Source organism: Cololabis saira, chromosome 14, assembly GCF_033807715.1.
Source record: "Cololabis saira isolate AMF1-May2022 chromosome 14, fColSai1.1, whole genome shotgun sequence".
Lineage (NCBI taxonomy): Eukaryota > Metazoa > Chordata > Actinopteri > Beloniformes > Belonidae > Cololabis > Cololabis saira.
The window spans coordinates 13,070,778-13,092,045 of NC_084600.1; the positions used below are offsets into that span (position 1 = coordinate 13,070,778).

General features: G+C 41.1%; 2 protein-coding genes across 4 annotated transcripts in view; one reads left to right on the plus strand and one right to left on the minus strand.

The window, feature by feature from the left end:
• Nucleotides 1–426: 426 nt before the first annotated feature.
• Nucleotides 427–5,185, plus strand: LOC133460264 (protein ABHD15). 2 transcript variants are annotated; one of them, XM_061740858.1, is made up of 4 exons: nucleotides 427–574; nucleotides 703–1,369; nucleotides 3,219–3,448; nucleotides 4,243–5,185. In XM_061740858.1, the coding sequence occupies exons 2-4, from the start codon at nucleotides 716–718 to the stop codon at nucleotides 4,973–4,975; spliced, it is 1,617 nt and encodes a 538-aa protein (XP_061596842.1). In that variant the 5' UTR covers nucleotides 427–574; nucleotides 703–715; the 3' UTR covers nucleotides 4,976–5,185. The 2 variants fall into 2 exon arrangements, with proteins under 2 accessions (XP_061596842.1, XP_061596841.1); XM_061740857.1 differs by having other exon boundaries at nucleotides 427–1,369.
• A 1,441-nt stretch (nucleotides 5,186–6,626) lies between these two features.
• The window catches only part of taok1b (TAO kinase 1b), a 377,870-nt gene continuing 363,228 nt past the window's right edge, over nucleotides 6,627–21,268 (minus strand). For both annotated transcript variants that reach the window (XM_061739766.1, XM_061739765.1), the window contains 11 exons: nucleotides 20,867–21,034; nucleotides 20,446–20,652; nucleotides 17,496–17,630; nucleotides 16,371–16,607; nucleotides 16,125–16,253; nucleotides 15,440–15,523; nucleotides 13,918–14,037; nucleotides 13,581–13,820; nucleotides 12,519–12,731; nucleotides 11,564–11,746; nucleotides 6,627–10,636 (listed from right to left, as the gene is read on the minus strand). In XM_061739766.1, coding sequence (XP_061595750.1) covers nucleotides 10,133–10,636; nucleotides 11,564–11,746; nucleotides 12,519–12,731; nucleotides 13,581–13,820; nucleotides 13,918–14,037; nucleotides 15,440–15,523; nucleotides 16,125–16,253; nucleotides 16,371–16,607; nucleotides 17,496–17,630; nucleotides 20,446–20,652; nucleotides 20,867–21,034 — 2,220 coding nt within the window. In that variant the 3' untranslated portion in view covers nucleotides 6,627–10,132. The remainder of the gene's footprint in view (nucleotides 10,637–11,563; nucleotides 11,747–12,518; nucleotides 12,732–13,580; nucleotides 13,821–13,917; nucleotides 14,038–15,439; nucleotides 15,524–16,124; nucleotides 16,254–16,370; nucleotides 16,608–17,495; nucleotides 17,631–20,445; nucleotides 20,653–20,866; nucleotides 21,035–21,268) is intronic.

Consider the following 21,268-nt stretch of genomic DNA (forward strand, 5'->3'; position numbering starts at 1 on the left):
TTTTGTGTTTAGGGACTGTGGCGGCATCAGTTTATATTCAGTCACATTGGAGGTGGAATAATATTATAATATGACATGTTTTTATTCCTTCATTTGAAGACTGTGTCTGTTTTGCTGTTACAACCCTAAACTGGGAGTCACAGTTGCCTTTATAGTCACTGCTCCGACAACAATCACGAAAACTGAAAAAGAAAAGGTGCTGAAAGTAAAAAAAAAAAAAGAACGCAAAAGAAATAATCCCAGAGATGGAAAAAGGTCAAAGACTATAATTATCTGAAATGAATGAGACAGATGTATGTGTTCTGTGTCTGCTTCGTTTCTATCTGGCCATGTAGTAAATGATTTATGGAGGCAGGACAGAGAGAGAAGGGGGGAGGAGGAGCATTGTCTCCAGTTTTCTTTTTTTGGGTCCTTTTGACAATTGTCAATTACTTTTTTACATTTCATTACTTTTTATTCTCTGTATCTTTGGTTATTTTCTTTTTATAACAAGCTGAAGAAAAAGGATAACAATTTAGGACACTGGTTGTCCTGTCAGGCTGAACTTTGACATTGGAACAAGGAAAAACCGGAGGTTAGTCATTACAAAAGACATCACAACTGGAGTTAGGATCTTATGGCATCATTTTTACAGGAGTGTTTGTTCTGTTTGCTTCCATCCGTGTTATTGTTCCTGGTGTTTCTGGCTCTCCGTCGGCCAAGACTTCGTTACTGGATGAAACTCGCTGTCAGGGCTGCAAGCTGGAGACTTTGGACCGTTATTTGTCTGATCCTGGAGCTGCCGTTACACAGGAATACAAGAATATGGAGCCAAGAGGTAAAATCAACCGAGAACGATGTGTTTTCAGGGTCAAATCAAATGTCAAATGGACGCAGATTTATCTGCAAACCCACTGCACTGGCCAAATACCTGCTGCAGCACTGTGGCTCTCTGGCCAGCTCCAAACTGGCCGGCTGGCCCAGGGGAGACCCCCACCTGCAGACTCTGACCAGTCTGCTGCTGTGGGCACAACACACAGACACCATGCAGTTTACTAGAGACCACCTCCTGCTGAGGGACGGGGGGGTCGTAGCTCTGGACTGGGCTGTGGGGACCAGACTCGGCGAGGAAGTGTCGAGGAAGAGGTGGGAGGTGAAGAAGGAGCACCAGTCGTGGAGGAAGGTGCTCGGGTGCTTCACCTCTACCCCTCCCGTCCTTCTCCTCGTCCCTCAGTCCTGGGGAGGGATGAGCCCCCACCTGAAGCTGCTCTGCCAGCAGGCCATGCGGCAGGGCTTCTACGTGGTGGTGTTCCACCATCGGGGCACGGAGGGGGCCCCGCTGGCCACCACTCGACTCACCGAGTTCGGAGACCCAGCTGATCTGGAGCAGGTAGACAATGTTGTTCTGATCTACAGTAAACTTCCAACACACAATCAGTTTTGTCATCTTCTGTTTAGGTGGAAAGGACTTTTTTTGTACTAATAGAAAAAAAAAAACCTGTCAAGTTTAATAATAATTTTAACGATTTCCTTATTTAAGAAAGCCTCAGAGTTTAGTTGTTTTTTCTTTTCTTGGACCACTATATATATATATATATATATATATATATATATATATATATATATATATACATACATATATATACACATATACACACACACACACATATATATATATATATATATATATATATATATATATATATATATATATACACACGACTGTCTCAGAAAATTTGAATATTGTGATAAAGTTCTTTATTTTCTGTAATGCAATTAAAAAAAAAAAAAAAAATCTCATACATTCTGGATTCATTACAAAGCAACTGAAATATTGCAAGACTTTTAAAAAATCCTATCTCAAAAAAATTTAATATTTCCTCAGACTAAGTAAAAAAAAAGATTTATAACAGCAAAACAAAGTCAAACATTTGAAAATGTTCATTAATGCACTCAGTACTTGGTTGGGAATCCTTTTGCACGGATTACTGCATCAATGCGGCGTGGCATGGAGGCAATCAGCCTGTGGCATTGCTGAGGTGTTATGGATGCGCAGGATGCTTCAATAGCTCCTTTAGCTCATTTGCATTGTTGGGTCTGGGGTCTTTCAGCTTCTTCTTCACAATACCCCACAAATTCTCTATGGGGTTCAGGTCAGGGGAATTGGCAGGCCAATCGAGGACAGTAATGCCATGGTCAGTACACCATTTACAGGTGGTTTTGGCACTGTGGGCCGGTGCCACATCATGCTGGAAAATGAAATCATCATCTCCATAGAGCTTTTCAGCAGACAGAAGCATGTAGTGCTCTAAAATCTGTTGGTACACAGCTGCATTTACTCTGGACTTGATGAAACACAGTGGACCAACACCAGCAGCTGACATGGCTCCCCAAACCATCGCTGACTGTGGGAACTTTACACTGGATTTCAAGCAACGAGTTAATTAGACGATTCAAGTGATTAGTTGAATACCCTACTAGTATACGTTTTCATGATATTCTAATATTTTGAGATAGGATATTTGAGTTTTCTTAAGCTGTAAGCCATGATCAGCAATATTAAAATAATGAAAGACTTGCAATATTTCAGTTGATTTTCTGAGACAGTCCTGTGTGTGTGTATGTATATATATATATATATATATATATATATATATATATATATATATATATATATATATATATATATATATATATATATATATATATATATATACATACATATACATACACACACACACACAGGACTGTCTCAGAAAATTAGAATATTGTGATAAAGTTCTCTATGCAATTAAAAAAAACAAAAATGTCATACATTCTGGATTCATTAAAAATCAACTGAAATATTGCAAGCCTTTTATTATTTTAATATAGCTGATTATGGTTTACAGCTTAAGATTAAGATTCCCAAAATATTGTAACTTTTTGAGATAGGATATTTGAGTTTTCTTAAGCTGTAAGCCATGATCAGCAATATTAAAATAATAAAAGGCTTGCAATATTTCAGTTGATTTGTAATGAATCCAGAATGTATGACATTTTGTTTTTGTAATTGCATTACAGAAAATTACAATATTGTAATTGTCTGAGACAGTCCTGTATGTATGTATATATATATATATATATATATATATATATATATATATATATATATATATATATATATATATACATATATATATTTAAAATGTAAAGGATATATTTGGTTTTCCCCCTGTTTTACCTGCTTGCGTGTCCAGGCCGTGTCTTACGTCCACAGCCGGCACCCGTCCTCGGTGCTGCTGGCCGTGAGTGAGGGCTCCGGCTCGGGGGCCCTGCTCTCCTACCTGGGGGAGTTCGGCTCCAGCACTCACCTGACCGCAGCTGCAGCCATCTCCCCTGTGCTGCTGGGACAGCTGTGGCTGGAACAAGCCATGCCTCCCATTTACCGCTGGGGGGCGCTGTTTCACCGGAAAATGCAGCTCAGCAGGTGGGAACATTTAGAGGAAAACTAATACTCATTAACAGAGGTGTCAAGTAACGAAGTACAAATACTTTGTTACCTTACTTAAGTAGAAATTTTGGTTATATATACTTCACTGGAGTAATTACTTTTCAGACGACTTTTTACTTTTACTCCTTACATTTTCACGCAATTATCTGTACTTTTTACTCCTTACATTTTAAAAACAGCCTCGTTACTCGATTTCATTTCGGCCTTTAAAAAAAACTATCCAGTTAAATTGCTCCATCCGGATAGAGTGAATTTGGTTGTGGTTGTTTCAGATGTTCTTGTCCAGTTTTGTTCTTACATCCGTTCCCTCAGATTCCTGCAACTAAACTTGGATGTACATTCCAATAAAGGTTAGGATAAATGATAACATGCCTCTGAAGTTTGACTTTTTGCACCATTACAATACTTATAGGCAACTAGTCATCATATCTGCTGCTCTCTGAAACACATGTTAATGCTCAATAGTACACATATATGGTTCTTTAATATATTTGCATTATACTAAGATGTATTAATTTTCAATGGCTTTTGTCCTTAATGGCTTTTTCCCCCTTACATTACTTTTACTTTTATACTTTAAGTAGTTTTGAAACCAGTACTTTTATACTTGAGTAAAAAACTTGAGTTGATACTTCAACTTCAGGAGTATTTTTAAACTCTAGTATCTATACTTCTACCCGAGTAATGAATGTGAATACTTTTAACACCTCTGCTCATTAGTAGCTAATAAAGGACTACTATAATGACAGTATAGATGTATATATTTTTAGGTATGCAGATTCGCTCAGAGGAGTGATGGATGTGGACCGGGCCCTCGGCTGTTCATCCCTCAGGGACTTTGAAGAAGCACTGTTCTGCTCTTCTGCCCAGCACCAGCAGGGCTCTTCTCCATCCCAAGAAAGCGCTCAGAAGCTCGGCTCTCGCACCCCGGGGGGCCTGGCCCCCCCAGTGGCCTGGGCACTGGGAGAAAGGGCGTTCCCGGCCAGGAACTGGGAGAGCTACTGGGGCAGGAATGAACCTCTGAGAGACGGAGACGAGGTGGCGGTGCCGGTGCTCTGCATCTGCAGCAGCGATGACCCCCTCCTACCCCCTGCTTCCACCCTCCCCCTGTCCCTTTTCCAGAGCAATCCTTACTTCCTGCTAATGTTGACGGACAGAGGGGGCCACTGCGGATTCAGGCTGGAGGGCCCTGAGCAGTCAGACGACGGGAGAACACTAAATGGAGAAGAGTACGGAGGTGTCTGGAGTCACACCGCAGTCCTGGAGTACTTCAGAGTGGTGGCTGATTTCCTGAAAGATGGGGTGCGAAGTGGGCTGAGTTGGAAAGGCCCCACAGATAATAGTGAGGCCTTGCAGAGGAGCAGGACGAACGCGATGACACCTCCTCTTCCTCGGAGGAGGAGGAGAGGCAACATGATGAGGAGGCTGAGAGCCCCTGAGCAGAGCCCTGTGGACGAGGCCGAGGGAGGGAACTTCACCTGGAAGAGATCCTACACACGCTGAGCTGGGGAGAGGGATACACATGTGCAGTCATCATTTCATTTTGTCATTTCTTTTTTTTTTTTTAGATTTCCAACCTTGCCTGCAAAATGTTTTCATGTGTAAAAATTAACAAAATAATAATTTGAATAAATTCAGGATTTTATTGAAGTGGAAAGAAAATTTAGCAAAGAATATCCATTTCAATTTGATGCCAGCTAAACAAATAAAACAAAAGTACGAAAATAAAACAAGACAGTCACGTTTTCTTTTCTTGACAACTTTGGGAGCTTGTGATACTGACACACATTCTAAATTTGATTTTGATTTATTTGCACATTTTTGAAAGAAGAAAAGAAAGAAAAACAATGGAATGCATTTAGAGAAAATTAAACAAAAAAAAAAAAAAAAAGGGTTTATCGAGTGGCCTCCCCTCTATGATACACTTCAGATAGGAAAACAAAAAATACTTTAGAAAAAGAAACACAAGATGGTTAAATAATAGTTAAAATAGACATCATGGAGCATCTGGATATATAGTATAGTGTACTTGTATCTACATGTACAGGACTGTCTCAGAAAATTAGAATATTGTGATAAAGTTCTTTATTTTCTGTAATGCAATTAAAAAAACAAAAATGTCATACATTCAGGATTCATTACAAATCAACTGAAATATTGCAAGCCTTTTATTATTTTAATATTGCTGATTATGGTTTACAGTTTAAGATTAAGATTCCCAGAATATTCAAATTTTTTGAGATAGAATATTTTAGTTTTCTTAAGCTGTAAGCCATGATCAGCAATATTAAAATAAAAGGCTTGCAATATTTCAGTTGTTTTGTAATTAATCCAGAATGTAAGACATTTTTGTTTTTGTAATTGCATTACAGAAAATCACAATATTCTAATTTTCTGAGACAGTCATGTATGTACATGTAGAGACAGACACACGAGCTACAAGCAGACGTTGAGTGGTAAATTCCATTTTTAAAACAGTTTTTATCACGATGGACATGTTTCCAGAAGCTCTGTGCTGGAATGGGGCTGGTGGCCCCGGAGGTCACGCTGTTGTAAGTGAAGACGTTTGCCATCACGCTGAAATGAGAAAGGCCTTCCCAGGCGTGGGCTGCGTGGCAGCCTCCCGCAATCACAGGCTGGTTCTCCACCTCACTCCGTTTTAAATAGATTTAAAAAGCAGTAAAGTAAGTAGATCTTGCCTTCTCGAAGTCACTGGTTTTAAATGCAGATCCAGAGGTGTTTTAAAGAGCTTCAATTGCAGTTTCGCATTGGTTTTCGGTCGTGTCCCTTGTTCCAGATTTCTTCAGCATCTTTTTTTTTTTTTTTTTACCAATAATACTTTAGTATTTTAACATGAGAGAAGTGTCAGCACACATTTACTCATTTTTCTCCCTGATCTGAAGAGTAAATTCTCATCATCACCTGCATCTGAGCAGCATCTCTTTCTGTCACCAGTCAGGACATCTTGTGCTGTTTCAGGAAATTACTTTAAAATACTTATACGAAATATCTTTGATCAGCCAGTTCAAAAACAAACCTGTAATGCACCTGAGACACTGAACACTTAAATCTTTTTTTCTTTAAACTTTAAAAATGTTAACTCTTTCTCAAGAGCCTGCTGCCGTAGTTGTACACAAAACACCATGGGACAGAGAAATATTAAAATTACTTTATTACAGATAATTCTTTATCCAGTAGCCCTCTTCCAACAAAAAATAGTAATTACAAACAAAATATTACATTTATCCCCTAAACTTTGCCTCTGAATTTCTTTTATACATCTTAAATGACTTTTTCATCTGAAGGAATATCTGTTCTCTTCCACTATGAGACATTCAGCATTTTTGCACAATCTATACAATTTAATACAGTTTAATACAGATCTCTGGACCAGGGAGAAGAAAACAGCAAGATCCACCAAATGACGGGAAAGATACAAGAAATACTGATAAACAGACTGTACAGATTCGACCCTGCCTCCCGCCTCCTCCCAGCCCACGGCCGCCCCGCCCCTCCCCCCGTCAGCGCACCGAGGCATCACAGTAGACTCTTTCAGCTGGACAGCTACTTGTGCAATCAGTGCAACTGATCCAGTTCAGAGTGACCGAAGCCTAAAGATAGACTCTGCCCCCAACGGCCTCACCAAACACCTGGGAGTTCTAGTAAACAAGAGAAAGTCTAAAAGTCTGCTGCTCCTCTGGCCCTCCGCAGACAACAGCTGGAAAATAAAAACCACCCTTTTTGGGGCATAAAAACACTAAAGAGCTGGAGAGAGTGTGGATAACAGACGACTGGTACGATGCCATACAAGGTGTTGGCTTCTGAACTGAGAAAACTATTAGAGTTTGGGTGGTAAGATTGATTCTTTTTCTCCATCTTTTGGTAAAAGGCAAATAATTAAGTGCAGTGTGAAAATGTTTCGAAAGAAATAGGCCGCGCCTTTCTCAAATCTACGGAAGAGTATTAGGGCCAGGCAGGAGAAAAAAATATTTGAGAGGGGAAGATTTTTTTTTTTATTTTGCACTTCGAGAAAAAAGTCGTGATGTTGAGAAACAAGTCGAAATGTCGAGAATAATGTTGAAGTACAATTTCAAGAATAAAGTCGAAATTTTGTGAATAAAGTCGAAATTTTGCCTTTTTTCTCTCAACATTTCGACTTTTTTCTCGAAATTGTACTTCAACATTAATGTCGACATTTCGACTTTTTTCTCAAAGTGCATAATGAAACAAAAAAAAAAAATCTTCCTCCTCTAAAATATTATTTTTCTTTTTCTCCTGCCTGGCCCTAATACTCTTCCGTACAAATCAGATTTTTAAGAAGAAAGGGAGAAAAAAAGTCCTGGTAAATGTCAAAGAACCTCTGACGACCGAGAGCAAACCATTTTACACAGAAAAACAGGGATTCTCAGTCTTGTCCAAGAATTTTGGGAACAAATTCAGGTTGAAGAGTTTACCAAATACTGTATTTTAGAATTCAGCAGTTCTTAGATTCTTGTAGATAATTAAAAGACTATCCTTTTCTTCGTGTTACTAAAACCTTTACTTTTGGCCTGAGAGTCTTCTAAAACCGCAGAGATCCTGAACAGACGGGGTCTAATATAACGCCAAAGCCTATGCTAAAGCAAAGGCTACACCTAACTAGATTTCCAAAACATGTGAAAACGTATCCTCACACTTTTAAAAGAAATGTTGCCACTTGCTCGAGACAGCCGGACCCCAAGTTGTTGACTGATAATCAACAACAGAACGCCTGTAACGGGCTGCAGAAGAGCTCAAACTCAGCACACGTCCATCTGGTTCCAAGTCACAACTTTGGGGCCTCATTACAGGTTCATTTTATTCAATTTGTCGTATAGATTTCCATGTTTAACTTCCAAACTATACAATATTAACACGTTGCCTGTACATTCCACCTCTGAATATCTTTATGCATAATGTCAGCATTTACCAATACAACTTCCATCTTTACTGCTTTGTAATTCTCTTTTATAGATTTGTATGATAACAAATATGGGATTTCTTTTCTTTCGTTCAAAAGCTCTTTAGCAGTAGATGAGCGAGGTGTCAAGGCCCACACACTCACACGAAAAGAACCCCCCCCTGAGGAGGGAAGCAGGGAGCCTGGCGATGATGGCGACGCCCGTCGGGGTGAGGCAGAGCGGGGCGTCAGACCAGGGAAGGTTGCAGGGGCATGGCAGCAGAGATCACAGCATCACCACCCATCCATCCACGGACACATTCAGCAGTCACTAACCCACAGAAGGCAGGAGAAGCTTCTCCTCACACATGCACTTTGTTCATTTGAAATGTGGGGCTTTTTTTTTTTTTTAAACAACTAAATCCCTCATTTAGCAGCCTGTCTGCCCCCCCCCTAAAAAAAAATCTGTTTACACTTTCCCTGCACATGCATCCATCTGCAGATTTTCCATATTCTTTGAGCTTGTCTTAAAAAAAAAAAAAACATCAGACAACCCCTATCTGTACGCATGTGTGAATACATCTACCTAACATTTAGTGTTGGTGAAGGCCTGCGCCAAGCTGGAAGTCACTGAAACAACACTGGCTAAGCTCTACTCCAGTGCTCTTGGTAAGGCCAACACTGGTTTTTTTTTTAAACTGCATTACTAAGACGCTGCCAAATCATGTAATTTAATTACTGCAAACAAGTGAAGAATGTACCCCACTTTTCAAACTGTTCAAGTTGAGGTTAGGTGCTGCTGAAAACCCATCCCTGCCCTGAGGACTGTGGATTCGTATCGCCACGGTAGCCCTCAGACTGGATGCCTAGGGGGCAGAAGTCTGTGGAAACCCGGGACCGAGCCGATCGAGCTGAATGTGCAAGAGAAAAGACGACTTCTATTTGGCCATGTGGCGTTAAATGACAACACTGCAGTTAGTCTCTGTGGAAATGCAAAAAAAAAAAAGTACGTTTGCATGGATAGATATGGCAAATCGGATTCTATACCTCTGACCGTTGGCATCTTGGCACTTTCCTTCATAGCCCTCAAAAACTTACCTCCAGGGATGGGACCCAACAATCCCTATACTGTGATCAATAACCACTGATAATGACGTACGACTTTCATTCTCCTTTTCTCCCCCCCATTCTCTGTTCAGCTGTGACTGCACATGAAAGATCTAACAATACCATCTAAACCGTAAACTGCCAGTGGGTTGGCGCCATTTCACGGGGATTCTACATAGCAGCATAAATAGCAGCTTTTCCCCTAAATACATCTTTTTGCGCTACCACATCTCCAAACACTGTAGCCGACTTCTGCCTAATAAAGCAACTTCCTGCAAACGAGCCACTCTAGATAAGCTCTGCTGTGACTGTATCACGGAGGGCCTAAAGCAACAAAAGCGAGCACAAAAACAAGCCGGAAAGCTCAAGGAAACTTGACACTAATGCACTGTGGCACTGGAAACAGCTCTCAGGGCTAGCGGTCTCAAATATTTGGGGTTTCCACAGACGGCTGCCAGCAGTGCGCTGATACAAGAGCGCACTGGTGATGAGAGGAACGGCACGGACGTACAGTCCCAGTGCTGTCTGATGGAAGGTGGACTGAGGGAAATGACTGGTTGTGTGTAGACGAGTGTGGTGTGTGTGGTGCTAGTGTGTGGTGCTTTAGATCATTGTGATCCCTGCCGGTGTGTGTTCTAGGTGTACGACAGGTGGGATCCGTTGGAGATCTGAGAGGTGATGCTGGCGCTCCTGCTCATGCCCTGTTCACTCCTCCCCCCTGATGACGTCCTCCTCATGGCCTGCGGGCTGTTCCTCACCCCGGCCGGGCCTCCCTGGCTGCTCCTCTGACTCCCTCCCCCGGGGTGGTGGAGGCTCCAGGGCGGGGGCCCACCGGCCAGCATGGGGTGACCCCAGGGCTGCTGGGAGCTGGAGCCCCCCTGGTGGTGGTGGCCGTGGTGGCCCCCTCCTCCTCCACCTCCCCCTGGCCAGTGGCCTCCCCCCTGGGGCCCCTGGCCCCCTCCACCTCCGCCCCCCCAGCCTCCCTGGGAGTCTGGAGCCAGGTTGGTGAGCACCATGTTGCTGAAGCCCAGCCGCAGGGACTCCGAGTCAAAGGCCTCGATCTCTCGGGCCTGGCGCTCCAGCAGCGAGCGGATCCGCTCCAAGCGCTCGTTCTGCAGGGAGAGCATTTCCTCCTCGATCTGAGCAGAAAAACACAAGGCATACATTCAAGAAGCACATAAGAGACACTGCTTACTATACTGCACATTATAAAAGTAATCAAAAATCTGATTGAAAAGGACCTAATTAGCACTATTAAAATGGGTAAAAAAGGAAAGGGTGTTTTCCAAAGAATTTTTGAAGATATAACTGCAAAACATGTGCAACTTCACCACCAGTACATCAGAGAAAAAATATTTTCAAGAAAAGTCGAAATGTCGAGATTAATGTTGAAATACAATTTTGAGAAAAAAGTTGAAATTTCACCTTTTTTCCTCAACATTTCAACTTTATTCACGAAATTTTGACTTTTTTCTCGACATTGACTTTTTTTTTCAAAATTGTACTTCAACATTATTCCCGACATTATTTCAACTTTTTTCTCGAAGTGTTTAATGAAAAAAAAAAATTCTTCCTCTAAATTAGCACTATTAAAATGGGTAAAAAAGGAAAGGGTGTTTTCCAAAGAATGTTTGAAGATATAACTGCAAAACATCACCACCAGTACATCAGAGAAAAAATATTTTCAAGAAAAAAGTCGAAATGTCGAGAAAAAAGTCGAAATGTCAAGATTAATGTTGAAATACAATTTTGAGAAAAAAGTTGAAATTTCACCTTTTTTCCTCAACATTTCAACTTTATTCACGAAATTTTGACTTTTTTCTCGACATTTTGACTTTTTTTTTCGAAATTGTACTTCAACATTATTCCCGACATTATTTCAACTTTTTTCTTGAAGTGCTTAATGAAAAAAAAACACAATTCTTCCTCTAAAATATGATTTTTATTTTTCTCCTGCCTGGCCCTAATACTCTTCCGTACCACCAGAATACTACAGTAAGCATTAATTCTAAAAAAAATATATGAAGATGCCTAGGAAAGTAAGATCTGGGGGGGGGGGGGCTTACTTTTTGCTCCAGCAGAGCCCTCCGCAGGGAAACCCTCTGCTCCAGCTCCCTCCTCTCCTTGTCGTGCTGAGCGTCCGTCTGCATCTTGATCTTGCTCTGGTAGGCGTTGAGCAGCTCCAGCTCCTGCTGCAGCTGCATCCTCAGAACCTGACACTCCGCTTCCTGAGCCTCATCCAACCGCAGCTGAGGAGAAAACATACATGGACGTTTCCTTACCTGCACCCTGATTTGTTTTTAGCCTCATGTCAGTGAGATATACAGTAATGTGGGCTACACTTTCTGAAATTAAAGTTAACTGGATTCTCAGTGAAGGGATTCACCATAGAACATCTAATCTCCATCCTTCACGACTCAAACATTTCCTTTGATAATCCAACATCGGTAACAAGATGTGTCTCAATTGTTTGCTCCAAAAAAATTTAATTTCACAGCTTAAAAAAGGCAACAAAATTTACATATGATCCCCTGCGCTGCTTTGCATTGAAGCAACATTAAAAAAATCCTCTAAAAAGAAAATTCTGAGTAATCATTTACATCTGTATTTTTTCCACTTCCAACAGACTTTGTGGCATAGAATTGTCAAATTGGTTTAATTCACCGTACGAATTGTTACAGATTACGTTTGTAATACTGTATTTGACCCGGTCTTTGTACGTTTTGACCGTATAGAAACGTAATTCTTGCCATTGAAAGAATGAGATGTGTACCTGAACAACTTGTGCTTTTTATAATTTTACCTCTTTTCTTATAATTTTAGTTCATTTTATTTGTTATTTACTGTTTAATTGTGTCTTGCCGCTTTTAATGTTGATGTAAAGCAATTTGAATTACCTTGTGTTGAATTGTGCTACACAAATAAACTTGCCTTGCCACTTTCTAAATCTTCCATCACCTGGTAGAAAATGTTTCCTGTATGTAATGTATTTAATGTAACGTTTGCCGTGGAGTGACTCACAGCCTGCGTGGAGAGCATCTCGTTGATGGAGTGGTCGTACTGCTCGGCCAGGATGGCCAGCTTCCTGGTCTGCTCCTCCTTCAGCCTCTTCAGCACAGCCTTGTGGTCAGACTTGGGCGTGGTCTCCAGCAGATGGTTCCTGAGAGCCTTGTACTGCCTGGTCTGGGTTTTACACGTGTCCTGGAACTGCTTCTTAATCTGAAGCTCCTTTGACTAAAGAAGGAACAGAAATACAATACATATAGAAAACAATATAGTCATCCTTCAAATCCATTATTCCTTCAGTTAAAACTGTTGACATTTCTTGAATTAGTGGAACCACAGAATTCTGCAAATTATGTGGAAAGATCATAAGAAAATTTGCCAATCAATATACAGAAAAAAATTGAAATAATAAGTATAAATATAAATAAATAAAATAATACAATAAATATAACTTAAAAGGAACAGAGGTCTTTAAAAAAAACAAAATTCAGGACAAAATCAATGGAACATTGTGTTTCTGTAAAAGGTATCAGATTATGGAACAATCTGGATACAGAAGCCAAATAATGCAAATCAGAGATTACATTTAAAAGAATAATAAAAGCCAGTTTGATGAAGAAATATCATGATAATTGTTACGTTAGGTGGGTTTCCTTTTTTTCTCTCTCTTTTTAGCACCATTGTCATTTCTTTTATTTGAATCAAAAAAAGAATACAACCATCTGTGTTTGACAACAGCCATTTTGGGTTTTTTTATAACTTTGTTGTAGTTTTTTTTTTTTTCTATTATTACGTTTCTTGGAAAGTGCTTTTTTTTTAAAATTATTATTACATTAATTGAAATTTGATTTCTTAGGAAAAAGGGACAGATAAAATAAACTTAGTCTTCTTTCTGTTCCCTTTCATTCAAGGAAAGAGATTTGTTGTACCGGTAATTATATTGAACTGTTTTGTTTTTCTGAATGAAAGAAAGAAAGAAAGAAAGGAAAAGAAGTCCTAATGGGGGCGGGGGCGTGATGTTTAGTGGGGATGGTTTCCCAGGAGGTCAGCAGCAGAGCAGCGTTTAGGGACACCGACCTTGAGGCTCTTGGGCTGCTGCCGGACCTCCATGACGTGCTTGCGCCTCAACTCCCGCTCCCTCCTCTTGTTGTACTCCAGCTGGTTGGTGAGCTCCGTCTGGTGCTGGGTCCGGATCAGCTCGGCCCGGGCCTTCTGGATCGTCCCCAGGTGCCTGAACTCCAGCTCCTGCATCGACTCGTGATGCCTGAGCAGCATTGCGTGTTCCAGGTCCTTCTGCGTCTGCCGCTTGTTCAACTCCTGAAAAACCCAAGATGAGTAAGAACGGTGAAACAAATGAACAAGAATAAAGCGAAAGGTTGGCGGTGGTGTCTGCTTGTCTTGTGTGTCTGCCAACCTCTCTTGCCAGATCCTGCTCAACATTATGTCTTGCAATGAGGATCCTGCGTTTGAAGCGACGACACTCCAGTTCCAGGTACTGCCTCTGTCTCCTCAGGAGGTTGGCCTCCTCCTCTGCCTGGAATTCAAAATATCAACTTACTAAACTCATATTTCACACCTCAAACTAAAGAAAAGACAAGTTTTGCTAATGTTTTAGTGTCTTCTGCCCTGGTCCCTGATTCCGGTCTTTCAGATCCATCACCCTGCATGATTTTATTTTTTTAAATGATCAAATGTTTTTATTTATATTTCATCTTTTTTTTTATTATAAATGGTGGCATCCACAATGATGTTAAACAAACATTATACACATATTCTCACCCCCTTCCAAACCCACCCCTCAGACCTAAGCATTCGATGAAAACAATTAATAATAAGGAAAACAGAAAAAAAAGATAATACGACAATAAAAAACAAGCAAACAAACAAAAAAAAGGACAAAATAAAGTAAAATAATATCAAAAACTGGACTGTAGCTGCAACAAGGTAGTCTATGTCAATTTTAAATACATCTTTCAAGTTTGGCTTTAATTTGATCTGCTGCAATATACCAAATAAAATATTTTATTGTTTTGCATTAAGGATTGGGGCTGTAGATATTTCCAGATAGATGTTAAGTGTGTGGTGGTTTCCATCTTACTGCAATTATCTTTTTTGCTGCTGTTAGGCCAGCAAGCAAAACTCGTTTTTGACATAGTGAAGCATTAATTGTGGATAAATTATTTAAAATAAGTGTTTGAGGGTTTACTGGCATATTCTGTACTGTGATCGAGGATAATGCAGTTGCAACCTGTTGCCAGAAGTTTGCAACAGGTTCCCATTCCCAGATCATATGCATGAAGGTTCCTGGTTTATTCTGAGAACATCATGTACATAAAGAGCTGACCAGGATATTCACATGGTAAAGCTTGCGAGGTGTTAAATATGTTCTGTGTACAAATTGATAATGAATAAGCTGATGATCTGGGTTTCTGGAAGATGATATCATTATATTAGTCCATCACCCTGCATGTTTTAGACATTTCCCTGCTCCAACACAACTGGTTCAAGTGAATGTGTCACTAACAGCCTTGTGTTGACAGGCTGATCTGGATCCAAAATTATTAATTTTTCTCTTTTTTACACACCCTACTCTTAACCTCTGCTCTCCGCGCTGTACAGTCTGTTGCCAAGAACCACTTAATTTATCACTTCTTGCAATTTATAGTATATTTTTTAGTTTTGTTTTCGTCTTTGTTTTTTTGTCTTTGCTTACTTGTTACTTGTCCAATATATCCATTCTTTTTCAATGTTTGAACCCAAATTATTAGTTTTGTTTTGTATAAAACCTCCTGAGTCGAGGTTCATAAAAGGGTAAAAACTCAAATCAAATCAAATCAATCCATTCATTTATATCAGGTGTGTTGAAGCAGGAAACCGACAGACAGAAAAATCCTCATTAGTTCTTGAAGTGATCTCATCATCTCAGAAATACTCACTTGGAAGTGCTGGATGTTTTCTTTCTGTTTGGACAGCCACTCCTGCTTCTCTTTTTTGGGAGTCGACTGGTTCTCATTCAGTTCCTGGCAAAGGCATCATTTAGTTCGGTATAACGGTGCCCGTCGCTATAACGGGCCCTATGACTAGTACAGCTTTTGCAAGCATGATTCATCGCTACATTCATAATACACCGTGGGTTGGAGGTTGGAGGTGCTCGCGCACACGTTTCTATCCAGCATTTTTATGTTCAAGGAAAACAAACACGCCGCTCAAAACACACACTGGCTTCAAAATCTCACGTCCAGATATTTGTCATCAGTGACCGAACCAGCCAGAGATGAAACATTTAGTCAATTGTAGGCGTGAAAAACATACAGGTTCAACGTAACCATCACGACCAGCGCATGTAGTCAGGCCAATTCATTCGCTAACATTCACTAGCTTGCTCTAACGTTAGACACAACACTGAAATCTCAGAATCTCTCTGCAGCATTGCTCTCCAGTCGAAAATACATGTTAGAACTGCCATTGCAATATCATGAGATATGTGCTGAAGGTTATCATACTGCCAGATCCTCATGTCGGTCTAGTTCATTCTTCTAGTTCACACCTACACATTATACTGAGAAACTCTTTAAAACAGACAAACAAAAAACATGACAAGGGCATGAATACATGCGTTACCTCTTTGAGCTGCTCCTTGCGTAGTTTATACTCCCGCTTCTGTGACTCCAAAAAGCTGCTGAGCTCCTTTTTCTGCTGAACCTGGATGTGCTGCTGGAATTTCTTCTCGTCGTTGTTGAACGTTTTAAGCTTTATGAAACATAAATATTCATTAAATTATTGGAAGAAGCTTCGAAAACAAATTATTTGCTGTTAGTGCAAAAAGCTCTTTCTATTCTATCTATTTTACATCAACTGTTAACATACGTCTTTCTCCAGAGTGGCCTGGTGTTTTTTCAGCAGTTTCTCCATCTCCTGGGTGAAGATGTTCCTCTGACTCTCCAGCTCTTTGTCCAGCCTCAGCCTGTGCTCGTCCATCTCACCTTTCAGCTTATTCTCCAGGGCCATCAGGTGTTTCTGATGCTGCCGCCTCATGCGTTTGTACCCTGACATTTGCTCCCTGAGCTCTGAGTCCTGCTCATGCTCCTGCATCTCTCGGGTCACCTGCAAGAGGGGAACCCATCATCATGTCAGCAGGGTCTACTTGGACTAGACGGGGGGTTTAAGACGTGTGTGCCATGTAAATCTGGCCTGTGAAGTCTTCAAATGAAGAAAAAAAACTAAAGTGCCCCCCCCAAAAGAAATAGATGACAGTCATTTTGTTTTGAATCAGTGAATTTAAAAGCAGCAGATTCAATAAGTCAAGTCCGTGTGTACATTGTAGGCCTGTGTTGAAAAAAAATCGATTTTCCGATTCTAAATCGATTCTCATATTAATTCCTAAAAATCGATTCTTATGTCTAAAGATCGATTTTTTTTTTTCATCATTTTCGCCAGGTGAACTTTAATCCCAATAGTCGGACACACAGTTTGTCATGACACTTCTGAAAAATGCCAGGTGCTTCATGGCAATATGTGTGTGTGGTGACAGAATAAATTAGATTTGTTTACTGCATGAACTGTTGCAATTTCTTTCTTTTTTGCACTTTAAATTGATATTGAAAGGCCTGTTTGAGTTATTTATTTCCTAGTGATTTCACAATAATTATTGTGAAATTATTATTTCACTAGTTATTTTACAGTCATATAATTCAGGCAACAGCTCAAAAAACATTTTATTAACACTAAGCCAAATCAATATCGAATCGGATCGAATCATGATAATCGATTCTGAATCTTAAGAATCGGAATCGAATCTTGACATTTGAATCGATACCCAGCCCTAGTACATTGGTGACCACGATGTCTACCTAAATTCATGCAGTGTATTATAATACTACTACATGTTTTCATTCTGTTGTGAACGGTGTGGCGCCCTTGCTGTTGCTCAGCTCCTATTAAAATGAAGTTAGCAATAGGAATAGATGAACGAGTCGGTGAGTGTGATCTCACCAGGGATGCTGTGCGTATGGTAGCAAAGTGCTCCCTGTTGCGGTAGTGCTTTCTCGGGGGCGGAGTTGGCGTCGCCTGAGGCTCAGTAGGTTCGACGCTGGCTGCCGGCTCCCCAGAGAGACTCTCCTCCTCCTCCTGGACACAGAAGACAACAATATTAACATTTTATCTTATAAAGTTTATAAATGTGCACAGAAAACCTTCAGCACATCACAGAGCTGAGTGATATACAGGGGGAAGAAAAAAATAAAAAATAAATCGGACTACGTTGACTTTTTGAACGATGAGAAACATATACTTTAACTGCAAAATGGAATACTCCCTCAGCTTGAAAGCCAGCGTCAGCAATTCTGTATCGTTACCGTTTTCTGGAACAGACCTGCACGTCTAAGTCTGCTGGTCAACAACAAGCTCACGTAACAGCAGCCGTAACAGACGATCAGGAGTAGTTACAATCACACCATACAAAGGTTGAAAGGTTATTGTATGGAAATGGCCGTCTTGCTGGCATGGAACTACCCACCTTGTGTAACATTATTTTAAAACAGCAGCACAACAAACTGAACATAAAGCATGGAGCTGAATAGAAAAATGCTTTCCTCATAAGCTGCCTCACCTCCCAGCATCAATCTTTATGCCAAAACAGGCCACTGGTGAGAGGAAATTACAGAAGCAGTGGCATTTTACGACAATTTGCAAGACAAGACAGGCTGTGCTGTCTGGAAACAACCGAGGCGTCGCTGCACTTTAGTAGGTACCACAAACAAACAAAAAAAATGATGTTGGTGTGGACAGGAAACGGGTTGTTTAGACACAAAACACAGGGGGACCTGGTTAGTTTTGCTTTTAAGGGTATTGTAAATATGGTGCTAAAATTTAAAAGAACAAATAATGTGTGTTATGGGTTCAATCTATCCAGAGAAAAATACAAACAAAAGACATTATTAAACTTAAAGGAAGAGACCAAAAACTCTTAACAAGAACCCAAGTATCAGTTTGATCTCACCGTCTGATCTCTACACTAATGGCACTTTTTCCTCTTTTGAGCAGTTGGTGCAGACGTACAATATTCCCAGATCGCATTTCTATAGGCATCTGCAGCTCCAGAACTTTGTAACCTCGAACTCAGATTGCTTCCCAATGTCCCCTCCCAATTCTCTGTTAGATGCAGTTTTTACTTGGAAATCAACCACAAAGCGGGCTATCGGCCTGATTTATGATCACCTCAACACACACAATCAGACAGCTTTAAACCTCCTTAAAAGTAAGTGGGAGACTGACTTTGATGAGGCAATCCCAGAAGAAACCTGGCAGAAAATAATTAAGATTATTTTCTCATCCTCTATATGTCTAAGGTTTGCTGTCATCCAGTTCAAAATAGTCCATCGTTTACACTGGTCTAAGGTCAAGCGCTCAAGGATCAATGCTGATATAGATCCCACATGTGATAGATGCAGCTGGGCCCTGCTACTCTTCTGCACATGTTTTGGACTTGTCCTAAACTTTATTTATTTTGGCAAAACATCTGAGACTTTTGCCACAATATGTGGGAGAACGATCGAGCCGTCACCATATATTGCTGTTTGGCTCCTGTGGACTCTCCTCTACTTATGCAGCGGGAAACCAACATGATGGCCTTTTGTTCCCTCCTGGCTAGGAGACTGATTCTGTTTAAATGGAAAGACTCTGCTCTACCATGGGTCATCTCAAACTGGAAAAGCGTGGCTGCCATATCGCGCCTAACGGCCCCTCCGACCACCACCAACATTCAAACACATTCATACACATTCACACGGGGCAAGGTGGGTAAGGTGTCTTGCCCAAGGACACTACGACAGCAAACTGGGACAGAGCGGGATTCGAACCTTCCGATCATTGGACGACCCGCTCTACCACCTGAGCTACTGCCGCCCCCCTTTATAGGATCTGCCAGCCTTTTCTGAACTTTGTGGAGGGTATGGATGCTGATTATATAATGTAAAGGTTTTCATTCATTTTCATTTATATTGGCCCTGTGTTTGATGATTATTTGGCAATATATGTTATTTATTTTTTTATGTCTGGTTTTTGGGGGTTATTTTGCTTGGTTTTTTTTTTCTCCTTGTTTTTGTTTCTCTTTTCTTGTTTGACTGTATGGTCTTATTATAATGATAAAAAAAAACTAATAAAAAGACTTTGATCAAAAAAGAACCCAAGTATCAAATCAAGTTGACAAATGGCGCTTTTCCACTAGTACCTACTCAGCGCGACTCGCCACGCCCCGGTTTTGCGCTTTTACACTAGGGGTGGAGGCGTGCAGAGTAGATACTTTTTCTGTAACTATTCTGCCGAGGTTCTAAGCAGCTGAGTCTGCCCTGTATCTGATATCATCACACTACAGGCCACCGATTGGTCCGGGGGCCGTCAGACGTTTGAATCAGGAAGCGGGAATCAGTGCAAGAGTGACTCGCGGCTTCTTGTTCATTTTATTCAACGGGCAATGGCAGCGCAAAAGTCTGTTTCATGATCCAACTCTGAGGTGCAGATGTTCATAAACCTGGTGGCTGACGAGAGAATTAAAAAGGGATGTAGACGGGCGATAAGGAACGACAAGATCCACCAGGAGCTCTGTCACTTCATAGCTGCTCACGGCTCCAGCTGACTTTTCAGCAGCGCAGAGACAAACTAACAAAAAAAAGCGCCGCTGCTTGAAGCTTCTTTCACTCTCATTTTTTTACTTGATATCAAACACAAACCACAGACCCAGCAGCACATCTATCATCTCCTCCAGGTTCTACATCTTTAGTGTTGTCTTCTTCGTTTAGATCACACAATCAAATACGTCACAGCAGCTTCACTCCAACCTCCTACTTCTGATCTGGGTGTCTAAAAACAAACGAGGGCGAGTCGAGTCGTGCTGAGTAGGTACTAGTGGAAAAGCGCCAAAAGATACTGGTTTGAATGGACCCACCGGTTTGAGGTGTATGACGGAGCTGTTGGACATGACCGTGTGGTCTCCCTCCATCAGGTCCAGCTCACTGCGACTGTCCTGGGCCGCTTCGTTCAGGCTGTTGACGGAGCTGCTCTGGGAGCTGGCGCTGATGGACATGCTGGGGATGGACTGATTGCTGCCCACACTGTTCACCGTTCCCGTGCGGCCTCCGCCCGGTTCCACTTCCTGGAGGAGAGCGGAAAGTGCACAGAGATAGACAGCCAGGGCGGAAGAGAGGGACAGAGAGGGAACACGAGAAAGACCAAGACACACGGATGGAAAGAGACATGCACACAAACCAACGTATGCTTCATTATTTTTTCTAAAGAAAAGTGACAAACGCATTTCCATCATATCTGAAATCAAATTCTTGGACTTGAATGTGCAGATATTCACACACCTCCTCTCCCTCCTGGGTTTCCGTTGTGGGTCCGTTGGTAACCTCCTGAAGGAGGATCTTCTTCATCTTGCGGTACTGCAAGTTATCCAGCTCCCGCACGGCATCCTTAGTTCTCTGAATGAGATCCATCAGCACAGAATCTGGACGTTCACGCTGCAGAAACGCGTGCTGAAGGGCAGGACAGGAACTATCTTTAAAAACACTTTAAAGGATTAAACCGGTGTAGAAAAATGGATGGATAGAAGATTTTAACATTAAGTGTTAATGAAGAGCTGAGTTTTAAATGATGGAATTCTGACTGGAAACCTGGTCTGGAAACATAAGGAACATAAGGAATAGACCCCCCTGTGTGTTTAAGGAAAATGTTACAAAACACAACAAAAGTGCACATTCCCTTAGGGG